Source organism: Diadema setosum, chromosome 10 (genome assembly GCF_964275005.1).
Source record: "Diadema setosum chromosome 10, eeDiaSeto1, whole genome shotgun sequence".
In the NCBI taxonomy this organism is placed as follows: domain Eukaryota; kingdom Metazoa; phylum Echinodermata; class Echinoidea; order Diadematoida; family Diadematidae; genus Diadema; species Diadema setosum.
In genome coordinates, this window is record NC_092694.1 from 12,598,132 (window position 1) to 12,616,535 (window position 18,404).

Here is an 18,404-nt window from a genome sequence, read left to right on the forward strand (position 1 = left end):
AGATCTTTCTGTTCAGCATGTCATTGGATAAGTCACACAGAGTGACTTCAAAATAAAGGACGTCATCATCACTCCATCAGCGTTGATAATGAAGATTGTGACTAGACTCAATAATCAGATTAATTTGATGTGAGGAGAGCTCCTTCAAGGAAAGCAATTCTCGAGGCGAGGCTTCTTACAACACTAACTGTAGACTTTCTAGGCCTAACTGTAACAGAGCACAAAATGACAATTTAATTCCGTATCAAACATGTAACTGCTGTTACTGCAATCGATAGGACCTCCGATGAAGACGACTTCAATGCCCATGCAATGGCTTCAAACACTAGTTTCTACTCTAGTAGGGCCTTTGTCTACTCTATCTCAGGATCTGAACATACCTGTAATACCTGTAGGGCCTACCAGACGATGTTCCGATGTCACACAGTCCGCATATACAGCACAGCGCAGCGGTTCCCTCCCTGCTCCAAGGGCGGTGGGTGGTCGTCGCCCTACGTGCACTGGAAATCCAGGTGCCCGGCCGACTTCTGTTCTGTTTTGAATGTCACCTGCTGGCGTAGTAGTCCGTAGATCTGACTCGACACTTCGTCGTTTCATCGAAAAATCAGTACACGTTTGGCACTAAATACTACTTATCCTCTACGAACATATGAGATCATCTTAAGACGGCTGAGTGAAAATGCAAGGGCAAGTTAGTGATTCCATCATTTCTGACACCACATGCGCCGCAGCGTGAGCCATGCGCCAGCAACCAGAATAAAAATCGCATCACTCGCGGATCGCATCATCGCTCGCAGAGCAGATCGCATGCCCGCGCGCGGCCGCGCCGCCTCGTCGTATTGCGTCCCGAGAGCTAGAGAGCCGACTCGTACCCGACGACACCGTCCCCGTTAATTCGTATGAGTTGGGACATTGGGTTTCCGAGGTTTCTGTACTGCATGCATGCTGTTGCTTTCTGAAGTCCAGCGCCCTCTCTTGCTGGTCCCATGGCGAAATGATAGCAGCAGCAGCAATGTGGACACGCAGAACTTGTGTGTGGACAACACAACAAACATAATATTGACAAACATGTCAATACTAAGTACTGAGTATCAAGAAAGCACTGCGGGAACGGGGGGGGGGGGGGGGGGGTGGCTTCTCCACTCTTTTTTTTTTATTTACTATATTCAATTTCCATTTTATTCATGCATCTATACGTTTATTCATTCGCTTATTGACTCAGTCATTTATTTTTCAGTCTATTAATTTGATAAGCAATCAGTCATTATCAATGTTTCATAATTTTTTATTTTTCTGTGTAGGCCTACATGATTGATTTATTTGTGTTCTTATTCTTATTTCTCTTCACTTTGAACTAAAATGTAGTAATTCAGCCCCTCCTCCCCCCCCCCCCAAAAAAAAAAAAATCTGATTACATTCAGTATCTACTTTTTTTTTTAAACATGTTTTGCACAAAGGATCCATGCTTCTCTATGGAAATAGCAGTCAAAATTCCTCCTCCCATGTTGCTATAATCCTTTACAAGAGTATAATGCAAATAGATATGTCCATTTTTATCAATGCTGAATATTTGATATCAAAGTCTGCTGCAAAAAAAGAACAACAACAAGAAGATAGATAAAATTCAGATATAATACAAAAGTATCTTTAAAGATGGTTTTCTTGTTATGTAACGAGCGTATCATCATGCTATCTATATGACGTTATATACTGAAAGGGAAGACACATGATAATTAAAATATGCTGTTGCATTCAAACTCTTATAGGTGGTGTATATGCAATCCAGCACTGAAAAATATAGAAAAGAACTATTGTGACAGTCTGCACATCTCTCTCCTAAAATTAGGCCAACATGGACAGGCCCGGAGCATCTTATATCAGGAGTACTAAGCGTTGCTTTTGCCGGTTTCGTCTTTGCCTTGACTTTTATCAAAATTTACCATATGCAGCTGAGTGAGTGTTCGTATAGGAGGGGTCAATATGGAGTCTCTTTTTACTCCTAATTTGGGTTCAGAACTAGCATACATGACATCTTTTGCGAATAGACTCATTGCTGTGACAACCATCGCGGTGGTGGATCCAGGAGGAGGCACACTGGGTGCCCCCCCCCCCGCCCCTCAGTTTATATATTTATTTATTTATTTTTTCTTGCTTGCTTGTCAGCTGATTTTAAATCCCGGAATCGGCACCAGAAATATAAACTGCTTTACTGCGGCTTACTCTTGTCCCTGATTTCTGTATAATGTATACAAGAAGTGCCATGATTATCAACGTAAAATAAATGTGGGCATCTTCGGCAAGACGAGTAGGCCTACACATCTTCCATAAAAGTTTTGGATAAGCCCGCTGCATTACAAGTGTTTGTGTTTGTGATGGAGGGGGTGGGGTGGGGACGGGGGCAACTCGAGGTCCCGATTATATCTGTGGTCCCGACTGCGTTTTTTTTTTTTGTTTTTTTTTTTAAGACGGCACAGATTGGGGCGTGGCGCGTGTTAAACCTATGGGAAAAACGTTGGGTTAGGGTTTATGGTTATGGTTAGGGTTAGGGTTGGGGTTAGGGTTAGGGTTTGATGGTTAGGGTTAGGATTAGGGATAGGGTCCCCAATAGATTTTTAGGGTCCCCAATCTTATCTGTGCCGTCTAAAAAAAAAAACACGCGTCCCGACTCACGGAGTTATTCCTCGTTCGCACCAATTACTAGTACCAATCGGTGACAGTTACTGATGAGTACAATTTTTATTTTACAAGTACAGAAATAAAAGAGTTATTTAAAAAAAAATAATTATTATTCGTGTTAAATTTTTATAAATCTGAAAAATGACGTATTGGAAAAGATTAATAAACAAATCTATTGCCTCAGATTGCATGCACCACTAACTAGAGATTTCTAGTTCGGTACACGTCTTACGCGCAACAGTGGTGCAGTTTATTAGTGGTGCAGTTTGTCGTGTAAACGTACACGTATACAAAACGAATGACCAATTCTTGTGCTTAGTCCCACACACGTGAAAAGTTTGTTGATCCGACAGTTTTCCAAATGTCTTTCGCGATGCCGAACATACGCCTAAATCCATTTGGTGTCATAGTACTTGTGGTACTAGGGGGAGGCACACTTCTTTTTATACAAAGAACATATTACAATGGTTCTGATACAAAGGCAAATGAGGTAATTTCGGCGTCGAAAGGTGAGCTGATCAGCATGAAGGAACTGCTCGCAGCCAGCATCCAGCTAGCCGAACGTGGAGGCGTAGTGGTGAAGGATATCCGCGACTCGCACCGGCTAAACGAAGCCAGCAAAGGAAAGACCAAGGAAGGAATGAACAACCCTGTCACGGATGGTGATATGAAGTCACATGAAGCTATCGTGTCTGGATTTAAGAAGTCATTCCCTTCTGTCTTTGTAAGCTCACAATTTAGATCTGCAGTCCAACTGCACTTCTATTCATTCACGGACTCTGATCTTCTAAGTTCTAATTCTAATTTTATGATGAGTATTTTATAGCTTTAAACCAGTCTGGGGGTCGCTGTGGAGTCTAACGACGTAACGTAAGTAAAAATATAAAGTAGGCATAAATAAAGTGGCAAGGAGGGTGATCCCAAACCACGATGAAAAGTAGCCAAAAATTGTAACATTGTTGCAATTCATCTAACGTTAGGGCAGAGATGCCAAGTTCAAAAAACTTCTATGAGTGAGATTTTTATGACTCGGCGTCTTGGCGCTCGCGCGCATGCGAACGCGAACGAGGAAAGTGTCCCATTCCCATGTTAGGGGGCTTTTTTAAATTATTAGCTCTTAATGATGCGATCTGGTGCATACTTTAGTGACTATTTTTTTACTAATTTTGAAAGGCAAAAGGGAAATATACCTTCAATTGCAACTATCACTTTAATCCTTTGAGCTATGCTCCTTATTTTTGGCCCAAATTGCAGACTTCACCAGATGCGTGAGAAAAATGGGTGCCATGCGTGAGATCGTGAGACAGACCCTAAATGCTTGAGTCTCACGCAGAATGCGTGAGACTTGGTAGCTCTGTTAGGGGTAGACCCTAGACTGACTTTGGTTTTGTAATTTACCCTCCACTGCACTTGACCCCGGGGTGCTCCTTGTAGACAGTTTACTGTGGGGCTGGTCGGAGTTCCACTCCACTGAAAGTAAGAAAAAAAAATGTAAGGTATAATCTGGCATAAAATTGTGGCCTTGTTTTAGATCCAGTTTCCAAATTTGCAATTGATAGTCAAATTGGTATAAGCTATTTGGTGTAAAGTGTTTCATGCTTGCCAGGTGCTCTTTATTAATATCATATATCAGAGGTGGGAAATTACTTTGTGTTGACTCATTCTGTGATTGTGTCTGTGGTCGTTATCGTACAAACGGCACACAGCATTCTCGGGGAAAATACATAAAATGTACATAAGGTGAAAACTTGTAGCCCTGGTGTCATGTGGATGGTCATCCTCAGCTATGAACAAACCCCGACTGTGGACTTAGCCTGATCACTTGCTTCTCCCTGCATTTTATCAGGTTGTTTCTGAGGAGCACGAGAAGAAAGAATTCGACATGGAGAGTGTGAAGCCCGTCAACAAAGATATTCCTGTCGTTTCCAAAGTGATTCAGACGGACGAAAAGATTCCATCCGGCGACATCACAGTTTGGGTTGATCCTCTTGATGCAACGCAAGAATACACCGGTGGGCCAGAGTTATTGGTTATCTCCTTTGATATGTATATAATTTGTCTTCATTTTTGTTTTTAAAGAATTCATTATGTCATGAGGTTGTTTATCTGTCCTTTCTTGTATCCTTATCCTTATTTAAAAGTGCAAGTCACAAACTTGATTTTACTCCAGCTTAAACATAGCATAGAATTGGCCCTCCAAAGTCTTGCAGTGGCATTTACCCAAATCTTCACTATTATAGATTCCTGTTTGACACAAAATCGAAGAGAATGAGCTGTGCTCATTGCAGTGAAATGCAAGTGTTGTGACAAGTGCCGAGTATACTCGGGCAGGTACACTCTATGGGAAATGTGTGTTGTAGCAAAATCAGTTCGTCCTCAATGGGTCAATGTAGATTAATACAATGATGACTTGAAGAAGGGAATGGTTGTAGTGTGAACTTATATCAACCAAAAACATATAAACAATTACAATTGCGTGTAAAAAGTAGAGGGGATTTCTAAGGTGATGATATAACTGTTTATATTGATATATCTTCTGTGAGTGTAGATGCTGTAATTTTTTGTATACAGATATTTTTGTAAATGAGGAGGACACTGACATTTTTGCGAGATGTTATGTTTGTGATTTGACACCGAGGCTAGAGTAAGTGCAGTACTGCCTGTCCATTCACAATATCATTTCCATGTGTTGTATATCACAAATTTGCAACCCAACAGTGACGTCTCTGTGTGTGCATCATACATTCATTTTATTATACTAGCATTAATTGTTTTTCCTTCTCTTTGATTTTTGTTTTTGTTTTATTGGCTTCATCTGTGCACCTCTTAGAGGATTTGCTGCAATATGTCACCACAATGGTGTGTGTGGCTGTCAAGGGGAGGCCGGTCATTGGGGTCATCCACAAGCCTTTCCTGGAAGACGGACCCAAAACAAGTAAGTTTGGGCTTTTGACAGTACAAACGCATGCCAAGAGCACTCTTGTGGAACTAGGTATAACTTATAAAATGTTTGTATTTGCTGGAAAATATACATAATTTCTCAATTTTAGGGGATCAAAGAGAACTGTCTGTTCAGGAGGACACACAAAACGTATTATTTGTACCCTAAATCTGAGTCTGAAGAAAATTTATCTTGGGAGAAGATTAAAAGATTGGCTGAATTTTGTGTACAAACCAAATGGACATCTGCTCAACACGTAAGTTGTACAGAGTTTCCAATCTGTCTGACTGTCTAAGCTGTAATCTACTTAATCTAGCTTTTAATGCCTGCTTGTTGATCTCACTTCCAGGCTGGGCATGGGTTGGAAAGGGACACGCCCCCCACCTCCAGGAGATCAAGTATGACGCCAACATCCTGAAGAGTCCGCGCATCATTGTCTCCAGGAGCCACGCGGGCGACGTGGAGAAGGTCGCCAAGACAACATTCGGCGAGTCTACCGAGGTCATACCAGCAGGAGGAGCAGGTGCGGTAATCTTGCAAAATTCTGGGCTAATATTATGAGAATCTGGGTGCACATATTTTGTATGATGTAACCCCGGTGCAGTTGTCTCTCCCCTTCTTCCATTCAAATGAAATAGACAAGTGAAAACAATATCTCATAAGCCAAGAACAGGTAATTTTAAAATATACCTGTGTTATGCATTTAGAATAGTTTGGAACACACACAGGTTTCAGTCTATTATTTACAAACTTTGATGCCAGAAACGAAAGTGCTCAGCAAATTAAGATGATCAATTTTAACTCCAGCCATCAAGTTTGGGGAATATGATTTTTTCAGTGGCTATATTTGTCTGTCCGTTGTTGTTGACATGTACATGTATCATCTCTATGGTTATTTGACACGAAGTGTCCCGTGAGGCAAGTTTCCTGAATAATATCTTGCTGAATGATTTTAAAGCCAGTTTAGCCTCGGTCACAACCCACTGCACGTGTTTTATTCCGTACGTTTTTTGGGGGAGACCACAGCATTCACATTTTTTTCTGAAAACATGGAGGGGGGGGGGGGGTTGGGGGTTGGGGGGTTGGGAAAAGAGGGGCAAGAGCAGGATGGGAGTACATCAACCTGTACTTAGGTCGAATCCGTTGCCTGAACGCAGAGAAAGTTCCTCATGTCCTAAAAGTGCTATGGCATGTCTGCGTGCTCCAAAATCGATACCGAGGCAGTACCTACAGTACTACGTATGGATCCCCAAATTTTGCCCACCTTTTTTTTCAAGTAGACGGCATGCACTTGCAAGTATGGCAGTGTGTTTTATGTCTCATATGATTCAGCAGCCTGCACAAAACTTTCAAATAATGTTGAAATGTCTTGAGATGAAGAATGCATAAACTATCTTTGTAGTTGTTGTAAATGAAATGCATTTAGAGCTTTTGTACAGTCAGTTTTAGTTAAAATTTTGATCTATTTTCCTCATATTGAGAATGGAACAGTGGCAGGAAACACTAATGCAGATAACCTGCAGAAGACACCTATGCCATGCCATGCCTGCTGTTCAAAATTAACGGGAATTAGCTTTCACGAGGCATGTTGGACTTGAAACATGCAGCCAAGCATGCTGGCTCTAATCATTATTTCAATGAGATATGACACCTTTGTGCTGTAAATTGCATAGCACACTGTGCATTGACATCATAAAAACTTCTGACTTTCCAACAAAGCACTCCAGAGCATTTTTTTCCTACCCCCTGCTTGCTACAACTGTATATCGTCGCTGGGGTGACAAGACCTTGCATATGAAATTTTGATGAAAATGACTTTTTTTGATAAATGATCGAATAATGGGTTAAGTGATGTCCTGACCAAATCCCAACTGTCTTACTCCAAAAATGAAGCCACTGCGGCATGTCAAAGGAAAGGCTATCCCATTCGCTATAGTGCTTTGGCCGCCATGTTTTTTGGCTCTCCTGAACATTGGACATTTTGTAGATACAAGGTCTTGTCACCCCAGCGACGATATACAAGTGTTTGATCCAATTTCTTTGCAGGTCTGTCTGTGATAGGACAGTAGACCAGTTCTGTAATATTCAGATTTTATGCATACTTTGCTAACAAAAGTTGCCCTTACCAACCACAATGCTCACCAGGGGCTTGCCAGAATTATCATTAGCTAATTCATGCATATGGAATGTAATGTAGGTGAGTGAAATGCTTCGTTACTATGCTGTTAGAACAGAAACAGCCATACATTGTAATGAATAAATTACAATAACGGTCTATTGCAGTCTTCAGATTGAGACAAAAAGAAAAAAAGATTTTCTAAGTGATGTATTTTGTACTCTTGTGGATATTATTTCAGGTTTCAAAGTCATGTCTCTATTAGAAGGCAAGGCAGACGCATACGTGCATGTCACCTTGATCAAGAAGTGGGACATCTGCGCTGGAAACGCCATCCTCCAGGAGATGAATTCAAAGATGTCCACACTGGAAGGCGGAGTCATCGACTACGATCGCTATGACGACCCCAAGAACCCGGACGGACTCCTCGCAACAATATGGGACCACGAGCAGTTCCTGGAGAAACTGAAGCCGGTCTACGAACGAATGAAGGCTGAAAAATCCTAGGATGGCGGCATCAAGAGCTTTATAGATGTCTACAGAGGTGTGTGATGCAATGAATATTGACGAACAATGTATGAGGTATTGGATTTATTAGCGTTTATCAGAAAGCCATGAGGATGCGGGGAGGCCATTCTACTTTGTCTGCAAAAGCACAATCAGGGAGTGAAATTTCCTTCTGTTTGTGTAGTTGTAGAAAATACACATAGTTGAGTAATTTAGTGTCGACAAACAATGAACTGCTACTGAGTCCATAAGATGAAGGATTATTTTTGGGGGGAAGGGGATAGAAGGAGGTGTTGTTCAACCAACCAAGTCACTATAACCAATTTAACCAAATTGGTTATTTAACCAAATTTCTTGTCCAAATGCAATAAATTGCAAAGACTACATTAGGCCCGTCTTCATCACACCAAAGGTTAGAAGTGGCACAGTATTTTTATGGTTAGGAAGTTAGCCTGATGTCAAATTAACCCGCTATTTGTGCAATGGAGATGCAGGTGGCATGCTATGTGATCAGGAAAATTTCCCAAAGAAATCTTGGTCCAGATTGTGAATTACCACGCAATCAAGGTTGCGACTCCATCAGCTGAAAAATTTCTTAATACCTGTACCATCATTTGAATTGTGCGCTGATCCCACCGAGCAGAGTAATGATGCAAAGTACGCATGTGTCAACTTGCTGTTTTTGAGCTGATGAAGGCACACATTCATAATATCGGGCTATTTTTCTAATCCACAAAATAAACCACTAGTTTGAACTTCGGTCTGATGAAGAAAGGCCTATTGTCTGTGAATATGGCTTGTGTGAGACGCAAACTTGATATTAGATTTAAACAAACACACAGATAGGAAAACATATTTTACCAATTACATACATTTCTTGTATGGTAGAGAAAGTTGGAAAGATTGAATGGGTACATGCATGAAAACAAGACTTTTTTTTAATGGCAACCCAGTGCTAAAGATTAAAAAAGAAGAAAAGAAAAACCATTAGTTTATGAATACACAAAATGGTAGAGAAATTTCACAAGGTTATTCATTACATGGTGTCACATTTAGATATCAAGTGTATTTGTAAATAGAAAAGTTTGCGAGCACTCAGACTTTCCATGACTTCAACCTTCTTTGAAGCATATCACTTCTACTGGGTGGTTTAGATTCTTTGTGGTTCTCACCTTATACATGTACTGACATTTGTTTTTTTTTCCAGCACAATTTTTGGTGTATTCTTTTTAAATAGAGGTAGTTTTAAACAAGAAAGTGTAGAAAAATGAAATGACAACTCCGGTAACCCACCTTACTATTTTTGTTTTTTACATACAAATATAAATATCTATTAAAATGTGTCCAAAAGAAAGATTTTGATATACAATTGTACATTTGACTGTGGAGCTGTTGTACTTTTCTACTGCATACGGCACTCTCAAGCTTCTTGCACCTGTACAAGTGCGTAATATTCTTTCTGAGCTGGTGTGCTGAAGAATTATGAAATATTCAAGGTTTGAATGTGTATCAGAGATTTTGAATTCAAACAAATTGTAGCATTTTGATTTGAATGTCAATCAGTCTTTTACATTTGTGTGTGTGTTATAGTAATGTACAAAATGATATATAGAATATCATTCATTTATAGCTGTGTTCGGCATGGAGTATGAATAGACTTTATAGATTTTGAATAGCTTCCGGGTGTGGGTATTATGGCTGATTCAAGGAGGTTTATAGAGATGGAGTGACAACAGTTGTATTCTCTTTGATCCAATGTTTGATGCTGCCACTAAGAAAGATATTTGAAGTACAATGTATGTGCCAAACTGGAACTGTCCCACAGATAGGAAGACAATGGATTCATACATCATTGCATTGTGACCTCCTTTTCTGTAACGAAGATATGTCTTTTATGATGGTAATTACTTTAAGCCGTCCTTTCTAATATTAAAAAGATGAGTGTTACATACTAGAACAGACACAGGGATGTGTAAATATTGCACAAAGATTGATGAAATACAAATCAAAATCACTTGAGTTTACATGTTTTTATGGGAATCTGACATATGAATATATAAGGAACTGTACTTGAAGATTATACCATATCATTTTCATTTATTGAAAGTGATTGGAGAAATGATGAAATCGACTTTGCAGTGAGGGTACAGTTCAAGTATTTTCACAATATACAGCTCACTTCTGCACATATTTCTGGATGGTATTTCCTTCTGTGACATGTGCTTTATCATCAGGTGAAATCTTATTTCATATGATAAACTAGAGAAGCACTCTGAGAGCGCAGACCTCCGCCAAGCATGCAGCTCATTTCCACCACTGATCTTGTTCTTCCATAGAGATACATGTATCAGTGATTTCCACCCATACGTACTTATAGCATTTGTGTGCTGAAAGTCGCCCGATTTCCCAATATACAAGCCTTTGTTACGTCATAAACCCTCAGCTGCACGGCGTGCCTCGCCCTAGCAGAAACTAGAGCACGCACTTTAGTGCGCGCATGCAAACCTCAAATATGCGCAGCCCGAACTCCCAAGTTCATTGACCCTACCTGCCAAAATATCAAAAATCCTTCATAAATTCCCCCCAAATTATCGGCTCACTACCAAAATTTAATCATCTATTACTTATATCATTCTCAATCTTTCCTGCAAGTTTCATTTTGCACACGGACAAACTAACTAACAAACCAACGGTAACAAAAACATAACCTCCTCCCTTGGCGGAGGTAAGAAACAAACAAAATATTGCATTATGTTAGCACATTCAAAATGAATCTTCAGATTGCTCAGAAAGATGGTGGCTTTGATCCTCATACAGCATTGGCGTGAATGTACTTGTGGAATTCTTTAGTCCATCCAAGGAAAAAACTGGCAGCTGTGTGAATAATTACAGCCAGTTGAAACTCCATCTCTTGAACCTCCTTGGTTGATTTAATTCATTTCTTGCAATTTTACAGGATTATAACCACTTTACACTGCGTACTATAGAAGCCAAGGAACAAATGCTGCCAAATGGCATTAACTGTGTATTAGCCTAAACTCAAGCCCCAGAAATCCACTTCTGGTATTTGATGTCATATCTTTTAATCATGATTAAACCTATTCATTGTTCCTGTTTCATGAGGTAAAGTTTAAACATTCCGTCTCATTAGAGCCTTTTGTTGTTTCTATTTATCAATGCTTGTTTCAGTTGCTGGATTTTCAAAAGCCTCTCAATCACAAAATTTTATTACTGAAACTTGGAATTGGCAGCTTATGTAAACAGATGAAACTCAATGTTTCTATCTCAATTGTTCTTCTTTTTTATGTATGCATTTTGTTTGTTTTTAATGCCATACAGATTTTATACATCAAGCCAGATCCCTCTACTAGTAGTAGTAGTCTTCCTCCATTGAAGGATACCCAGTAAAACTAGTGTTGCCAATTTGATAAGGAAAAGATAATATTAGCAGCAAATATACCTGTACCCTGGAACTTGGTGAGGAGACAGTGTCTTAAGCTGTGGTCACATTGGCAAAAGATCGCTAAGTTTAAGATAATCTTGAAACATTGTTTGTTATTGGGCAAACCAGAGCTGAACCAGGTCTGAACCAGTTCTATCTGTTCAAAATACAAAACAAAACAAAACAAAACAAAACAAAACATCTTCCTTTCATTTAGCCACTGCGTGACAGCACTTTTTTTTTTTGCCAAGAATATTTATTTACTATTTGCTTTAACCCGAGTATACTTGGGTAGTTGTGCATTGGAAATGCATCTTAGCAAAATCACCTCATCCTCAATGAGTTAAGAGCACTTGGCTGACAACATAAAGGCACTGTTCAACATTGTGGTGGCATAATTTCAGAAAGTGTCAAAGTTTGTTGCTTTAGCTGCATGATGATGTTCAAAATGCATTGGAAAAAAAACAAAATCCGGTATTTCAATTTTGTAATGGCTCTCACTATTAAGAGTTTATTTAACAAATATCGGCATGCTAATAGGCTGGTTGCTAAACTTGTTTTTGTTTTTTGTTTCCTAGCAATACTGCTGTGGAGCAGGTAGTAAATCTATTCACTCCCTGATTCACAAAAGCGTTTATCATTTTGTTACATTCCAGCCTAGTTTTATTTTCTTCTTTTTGCATAATTTACTGAACATCCGAGACTCGTGTACCACATATTAGCTTGGAGCTTGGATTTTTTTTTTTCATTAATTATTACATATATATGTGGATATATATATGTTTTGGGGTTTTTTCCATACAGAGGTAACATTGATAAACAGAGCCTTCAAGTGATATTCATCAGGAATTGTAAAATATTTTCGATCCACTTAACACGAGAATAAAAGACCAATGCATTCGCTACATGTATATTGCACCCATGTGATCTAAAGCATCTGAAATCTTCAACTCAATGAGAACAACAGTGAGGCTGATTCGGCTAAAATTGTGCCCAGAAATAGTTTGCATCACCCATCTGTGTGTTTAGAGTGGATGTTTTTGTATTTTACAAAAGGTGTCAGTTTGAACATACTTGTACTTTCTTTTTTTTTTTTTGTTGTTGTTGTTCTTGTTTTTACATCTTGTATGTGTTCAGAGGATATAGAGACACACTGTATACATTTTTATTTGAATGCAGTATCATATTGATGCTTTTTGGCTGTTTTTCTTGTTTTTTGCTCTGTATACATTTACAGTGCATTGCATGTAAACATGATAGATGTGGTTTTAAGAAGTCTCGCAAAGTTTGACACTGTGTGGAGGTTCTATCAGGCCCCAGTTATTTTTATATCATTTGAAAATTGTTAATGGGACATGGCTTATCCTTCTTTTGTTCTTTTTGTATTTCGGGTTTTGTTTTGTTTGTTGTTGTTTTTTGTATAAAAGACATCTAGTTGCCTGACAAATGTGCTTTGTATGTCTTGTACATTATTTTTTTGTATATCTTGTTGTAATTTCATCTTATCCTCAACGTGCTTATGACAGCGTACATAATACTCATGATCACTCTTAGCATTATTGTTACCAGGGAAATTTAAAAGGACAATTGTACATGCTGTAGCCATTATGATTATTTTCTTTTTTTTTTTCTGGCAGACAAAGTGAGTCACAAAAAATTGTAATTATTTTTCTGTACATGTTGTTGCACATGTAAATACTGCTCTTTTTATTCCAGAGATAATGTCACTTATCACGTGTATGCATAGTGACTAAGATAATGCAATTAAGGTTTCTCTGTTGAAATCATGTATTAATCATAACAATACATCACACATTCAATTTTCACTGCTCCTTTTCTGTTGCTATCCCAGTTGAGCAACCAAGCCTTAAAAAAAAAAATGGATTGTAATATTCATTTGTCAATTAGTATTTTGTATGTCGGATCGCTACATTTATTTGTCAGGTCAGTAAGATTTCAAATGTGAATAAGTTAACAGTGGAATGGGCCATCAGAGAAAAAATCTGATGTCGAGCCCTGCCACAGAGGCCCTCATAGAATAATAGCATTGCTACGAGCTGTGTAAGATTTTTTTGTTACAGTTGTGATAAAGTCCCGATAAAGTTTCCCCTTTTATTCATAAGTGATAATCAGTCTACAGCCACAAATCAAGCCATCAGGATAACTCTTCAGTTCTCATGCATACAGTTTAGTGGCAGTTAGCTCAGACTGTTCAAGGCTCATGTTTGGTGCCGACAAAATAGAACTTTAAGTAGTAAGAGGCCATAAGTTGGAGAGCGCCATCTCTTGGCCAAGCTGAAGAAGCACTTGGTGGGCTGCAGCAATCGGGGACGGACTGGACATCGCGTTGGCCAGTTCTTGGGTCGTGTAAGCTTTCCCCTTCTTGTGGGCCAGTGGTTTCATGGTGTAGGCCTACACTGTTTTTCACACTTGATTCGCGTTATCCAATCTTTGATCTCAATACCTCCTGCATCCCTTTGTATCTTTCTCCCTATCTCTGGAAGAGGTCTCATAGGGTGAGTTACAACCATACGAGGGAAAAAAAAGAAATGTGCAAGACGATTCCAAACTGTCTTCGTGTTAAAAAAAAAAGTAAGAATAAAATATCAAGAGATTTCACATTATACTTCTGCTTTTCATAGCTATCATTGTAATGAATGGGCAGTGCGTTGCATATTTTCAGTCTTTCATTGTTATATGACGGTATGGCTATCAACAATTCTGCAATATTGCTCCTTTTTTGTCATTTTGTAAGCTATAGTGTTTGCTTAAAGTGAAATTAAAGTCTTCAAATGCCAATTCTGAGAAGGGTATATTTTGTTCAGTTGTACTGTGCGTATTTGTGATTGTAAGCAGGATGTTTCCTGGCATAGATTTCTTGTAAATATACGATGTGCTTAGTCTGTTCGTTTGTTTATTAGTTTGTTTTGGTATGTGTGTCTCTTGAGGGAATCATATCTATTTGTTAGATTATGATTGATTATAATAGGTAGCAAAGATTTAGTTTTTTGAAGAATTTTGTACAATGCATAGTTTGGATTTTTCTGGTGCTTTTTAGCATTTCTCTTGTATAAACACTTTCGCTCTACATCAGTAGTCTTGCTGTTATCAAGAAGCAAATTTGTAGCAAGTTAGAACCTTTGGAATTTATGTTTGCCTGTTTGCTTGCTTGTTTGTATTCTAGTTACACACAATAAATCGAGTGGTTTTCAGCTGCCCCCCCCCCCCCACACACACATACATACACACACACACACACACGCACACACATCAATTCGAAGGCGTATCAAGATAAATGAATCAAAAGGAGATCTGTTAGTTTTAATATCTTTTTTGCATAAGGTCTTGTTGTTAATTGGTCCTTTATTACATCCTCAAGTTTATAGAATTATAGGGAAATTAACATTATGTGTGGAACCAGAAAAAGAAATAGATCAACAGAAATCAGCCAAACTACCCGATGTCTCAAGGATAAAGCTAGATATATGCCTACGTTTTCCAGCGGCATGATGTTTAATAACCGTTGGATATCATATTCTTCATTAGAGTTTCACCGAGCAAGTGTGCACTTCATTGCTATCATTTTTCTTTCCTGGTATTGTATGCAGTATGCTAATATGGACTGCTTTTTGGAGCATTGCAGTTGAACCTGTATTATAGCTTAGATTGGTCTCAACCTGCTCGAGGGAACATTCATGGAGTTGAGGTCCAGAGTAAGAGCACTTCATATCTGTTTTATATACCGAATAAAGTGAAACAAAATTTCTTGGTCGATCAATCACAATCTAGGTACTAAAACAGGTTGATCGTGATGTGCGAAGTGGTGCTATGGGTGACTAGTCTTTCTTTTTTTTTTTTTTTTTGGGGGGGGGTAAAGATATCATGTCATTATACAGAGAAAAATAGGCCCTACAATGTTTGATAGTAAACAAGGTTTAAAGGGAACCCAAACCCAAAGATCAATGTCGTTTTTTGAGTGAAAGGAGCAAAATTAGTAAAACACATCAGTGAAAGTTTGAGGAAAATCGGACAATCGGTGCAAAAGTTATGAATTTTTAGATTTTTAGTGTTGGAGCCGCTGGATGAGGAGACTACTAGATGTTTAAATGACGTATGTGGGGACAAAAATATAAAGAAAATTTTACACACAAAAAAAAACACTTTTTTAGCATAATGATAGAGCACTTGACTAACCGATTTCAGAAAGCATGGAGAATAATTGCTATGTCAGTATCAAGTTGATGAAATGTGCAATTTTCATGAAAAGAAGTGAAACATTCAGAATTACATGTATTTTCATGAAAAGAAGTGAAACGTTCAGCATTATTACCATATAAAGTGTATAATCGATGACGTACGATGATAACAAACAGTTTACACTAATACTAATCAACCGTAAGACAAATCAAAACCGTTTCAATGTTGGCATGGACTTAATGATAATGTTAACAATCAAAATAATGTCAACATTAGTTTCTTGTCTTGATTGCCTTCTTTCTTTCTTCTTAACGTTCTATAGAAGCGTAAGAAGCGCAGATGGTTTTCTGGCAAATGAAAGATGCCTCGGACAAGCAATATGCGTCGTTCCAGTCACGTGTTGTGTCGGTTTGTGCGTCACGGTACCACACATGACCACAGTCTTCGTTCCCTGCAGATCCACCGTTGCTGGGTTGGCCCGGGATCCATTTGATGTAGTCCACCGGAGATCCATCGGACCAGACGAAGGTTCCTTCGCTGTCTATGTCATTTAGTCCGAACCAGAACCCCTTTGGTACATAATTACAAAAGTGGGGGGAAAAAGAAAAGAGGAAGTGGATTTGTTGAATATTATTGTAACTGTTGCAGCAAGCCTAAAATCCACACGAACAATACACACAACACACTCATGAACTCACGCACACAAACACGCACACACACTCTCTTCCTCTCACAGGTCTTTGGTCTATTGTTATTATTATTAAAGCAGGGGTGGTGGATTTTCGTGGTTTTTTATTTTTTTTTTTTTTTTGCGGGATGGGGGGGGGGGTACTCGAAGGATTGCGCCCTGGGAAGTACATGGGTTGTGTTGTGTTTTTTTTTTTCCTGTTTTTTTTTCTTTTTTAAACTAATTTCACGCTTGTATATTCAAATGATTCAAATGATTAAAACTTTATTTTCACTTTTCTTTTATTCTCCTTTTTATATTCCTCGACGCTAGTCACTCTGGCGATCACCCGGGAGATTCAACGGGGAATCAGACAGGGAACATCATCGAGATTTTTTTTTTTTTTCATACTACTACAATGAACTAACAAGTAAGCTCCACTTTAATTTCCCTCGCCCACTCTTCTACAGAGCAATTTATCAGTACACGCTATGATGCATATACTTAGTACGCGCTTGGCCTACAAGATGTTGGTATGCTGACCTTCGTTCACCCGCGAGAGTTTATAGCCTTTCACGCTTCATCGTCAACCGGGAATTCGCTGGGACACCTGCGAGTTTACCAGGCTGAGACGGTTCGAGGGTAAGATTTCAGAAAAGTCACCCGGCAATTTACCCGAGAGTTTACCCGCGATGCATTTCATGCTACAGGGTCACCCTCGTGTTCCCGGGAAATTTTGGGTGAAATATTTGCTAAACATGAAAGGGATAATAGGGCCTAGCCGCAACCGCACATGCACTGCAGAAGAGCGGTCTGGAGAATTTCAAGCAGGTGATCCCTGATCCGCGACCCCTGTAAAAGCAAGGTTTGATTTATCAGAGAAATGAGACTAAAACGTTTAGAAATCTTGGGTAAAACAAATTTGCAAGACTGCGCGCACAGTCTGGGTATGTTAAATAGACAATTATAGCGTTATACCACTATTCGAGTCAAATCCGCATGCGTTCGGCTGCTATGTATGGGAGGTATATAATTATCCAGGGAGATATAGCCTAGGGCCTACTATAGCTCCTAATTATTGTAGGACTTATTATTAACTACCGAACACAAAACGAAGAACCCGTTATGCTAAAGCTGCACAACCATTGATGGCAGTGTTTCTCACCTCGTCTCAAACAGCATGTTGATGCATATAATGCCATCCATCTCTCATGTCAAAGTGGACAGCTCCGGCCTGCACACACCATGTTTATTCCGACTTGTTGACAAACAGGGTAATATGCGACCATCATATTCTACAGACTTCCTCAAAACCGGCCATTAGAATTTGATAGATTTTTTAATGAATTTTACAGTTCTAGTGTTAATCGTAATGGTATCAATTCACGTTCGCGGTCGCAGCCGCAGACGCAAATTTGACGAAGTATAGGAATAGGATTTCGCCATTCAACTATTCTGCCCGTCTTATTTTGCTGTATAATGCATTAACCTTGGACTTACCCAAACTGGTGTAGGAACAGCTGATCGCCACAGTTGGTACAAGAAGTCATTTTCTCCCTCGCTGTGCACTGACGCCAGGTTCCCCCCATGGTTCTGGCAGTGGTCCCTCGCAGCCGCCCATGTCTTCCCATCACCGAACATTCGGTAGCAGTAGTCCCCATACTGCGTCCAGAGACTCTCGCAACGCATGGACAACTGCGTCGACAACTGCACTTGCGTGAGTGCGACAAGGACTAGGGTAAGAGTAGCTGCTGCATGCATGGTCGTCACTCAAGTGGATGTCTAATCTTCTGCACTCAAGAGGCACAACCCCTTTATTTCTTTTTTACATGAATCCTATCCCTGGATGAGATAGAAA

At 39.3% G+C, this 18,404-nt stretch overlaps 2 protein-coding genes across 2 annotated transcripts; one reads left to right on the plus strand and one right to left on the minus strand.

Annotated features, from left to right (window-relative positions):
* Positions 1–2,930: 2,930 nt before the first annotated feature.
* LOC140233688 (Golgi-resident adenosine 3',5'-bisphosphate 3'-phosphatase-like) lies at positions 2,931–8,493 on the plus strand. The gene is made up of 5 exons (XM_072313788.1): positions 2,931–3,400; positions 4,523–4,688; positions 5,507–5,611; positions 5,967–6,140; positions 7,975–8,493. The coding sequence occupies exons 1-5, from the start codon at positions 3,038–3,040 to the stop codon at positions 8,238–8,240; spliced, it is 1,074 nt and encodes a 357-aa protein (XP_072169889.1). The 5' UTR covers positions 2,931–3,037; the 3' UTR covers positions 8,241–8,493.
* A 6,508-nt stretch (positions 8,494–15,001) lies between these two features.
* Positions 15,002–18,404, minus strand: LOC140234192 (alpha-N-acetylgalactosamine-specific lectin-like). The gene is made up of 2 exons (XM_072314260.1): positions 18,047–18,404; positions 15,002–16,448 (listed from the first exon to the last, which is right to left on the minus strand). Exons 1-2 carry the CDS (start codon positions 18,305–18,307, stop codon positions 16,188–16,190), a joined length of 522 nt encoding a protein of 173 aa, XP_072170361.1. The 5' UTR covers positions 18,308–18,404; the 3' UTR covers positions 15,002–16,187.

Coding starts and splice junctions, on each gene's coding strand:
- LOC140234192 (XM_072314260.1), bottom strand. CDS start 18,307: ATGCATGCAGCAGCTACTCTTACCCTAGTCCTTGTCGCACTCACGCAA. Junction 16,449..18,046: donor CTGTTCCTACACCAGTTTGG/GTAAGTCCAAGG, acceptor TATGTACCAAAG/GGGTTCTGGTTCGGACTAAA.
- LOC140233688 (XM_072313788.1), top strand. CDS start 3,038: ATGTCTTTCGCGATGCCGAACATACGCCTAAATCCATTTGGTGTCATA. Junction 3,401..4,522: donor AGTCATTCCCTTCTGTCTTT/GTAAGCTCACAA, acceptor GCATTTTATCAG/GTTGTTTCTGAGGAGCACGA. Junction 5,612..5,966: donor GGAAGACGGACCCAAAACAA/GTAAGTTTGGGC, acceptor TCTCACTTCCAG/GCTGGGCATGGGTTGGAAAG.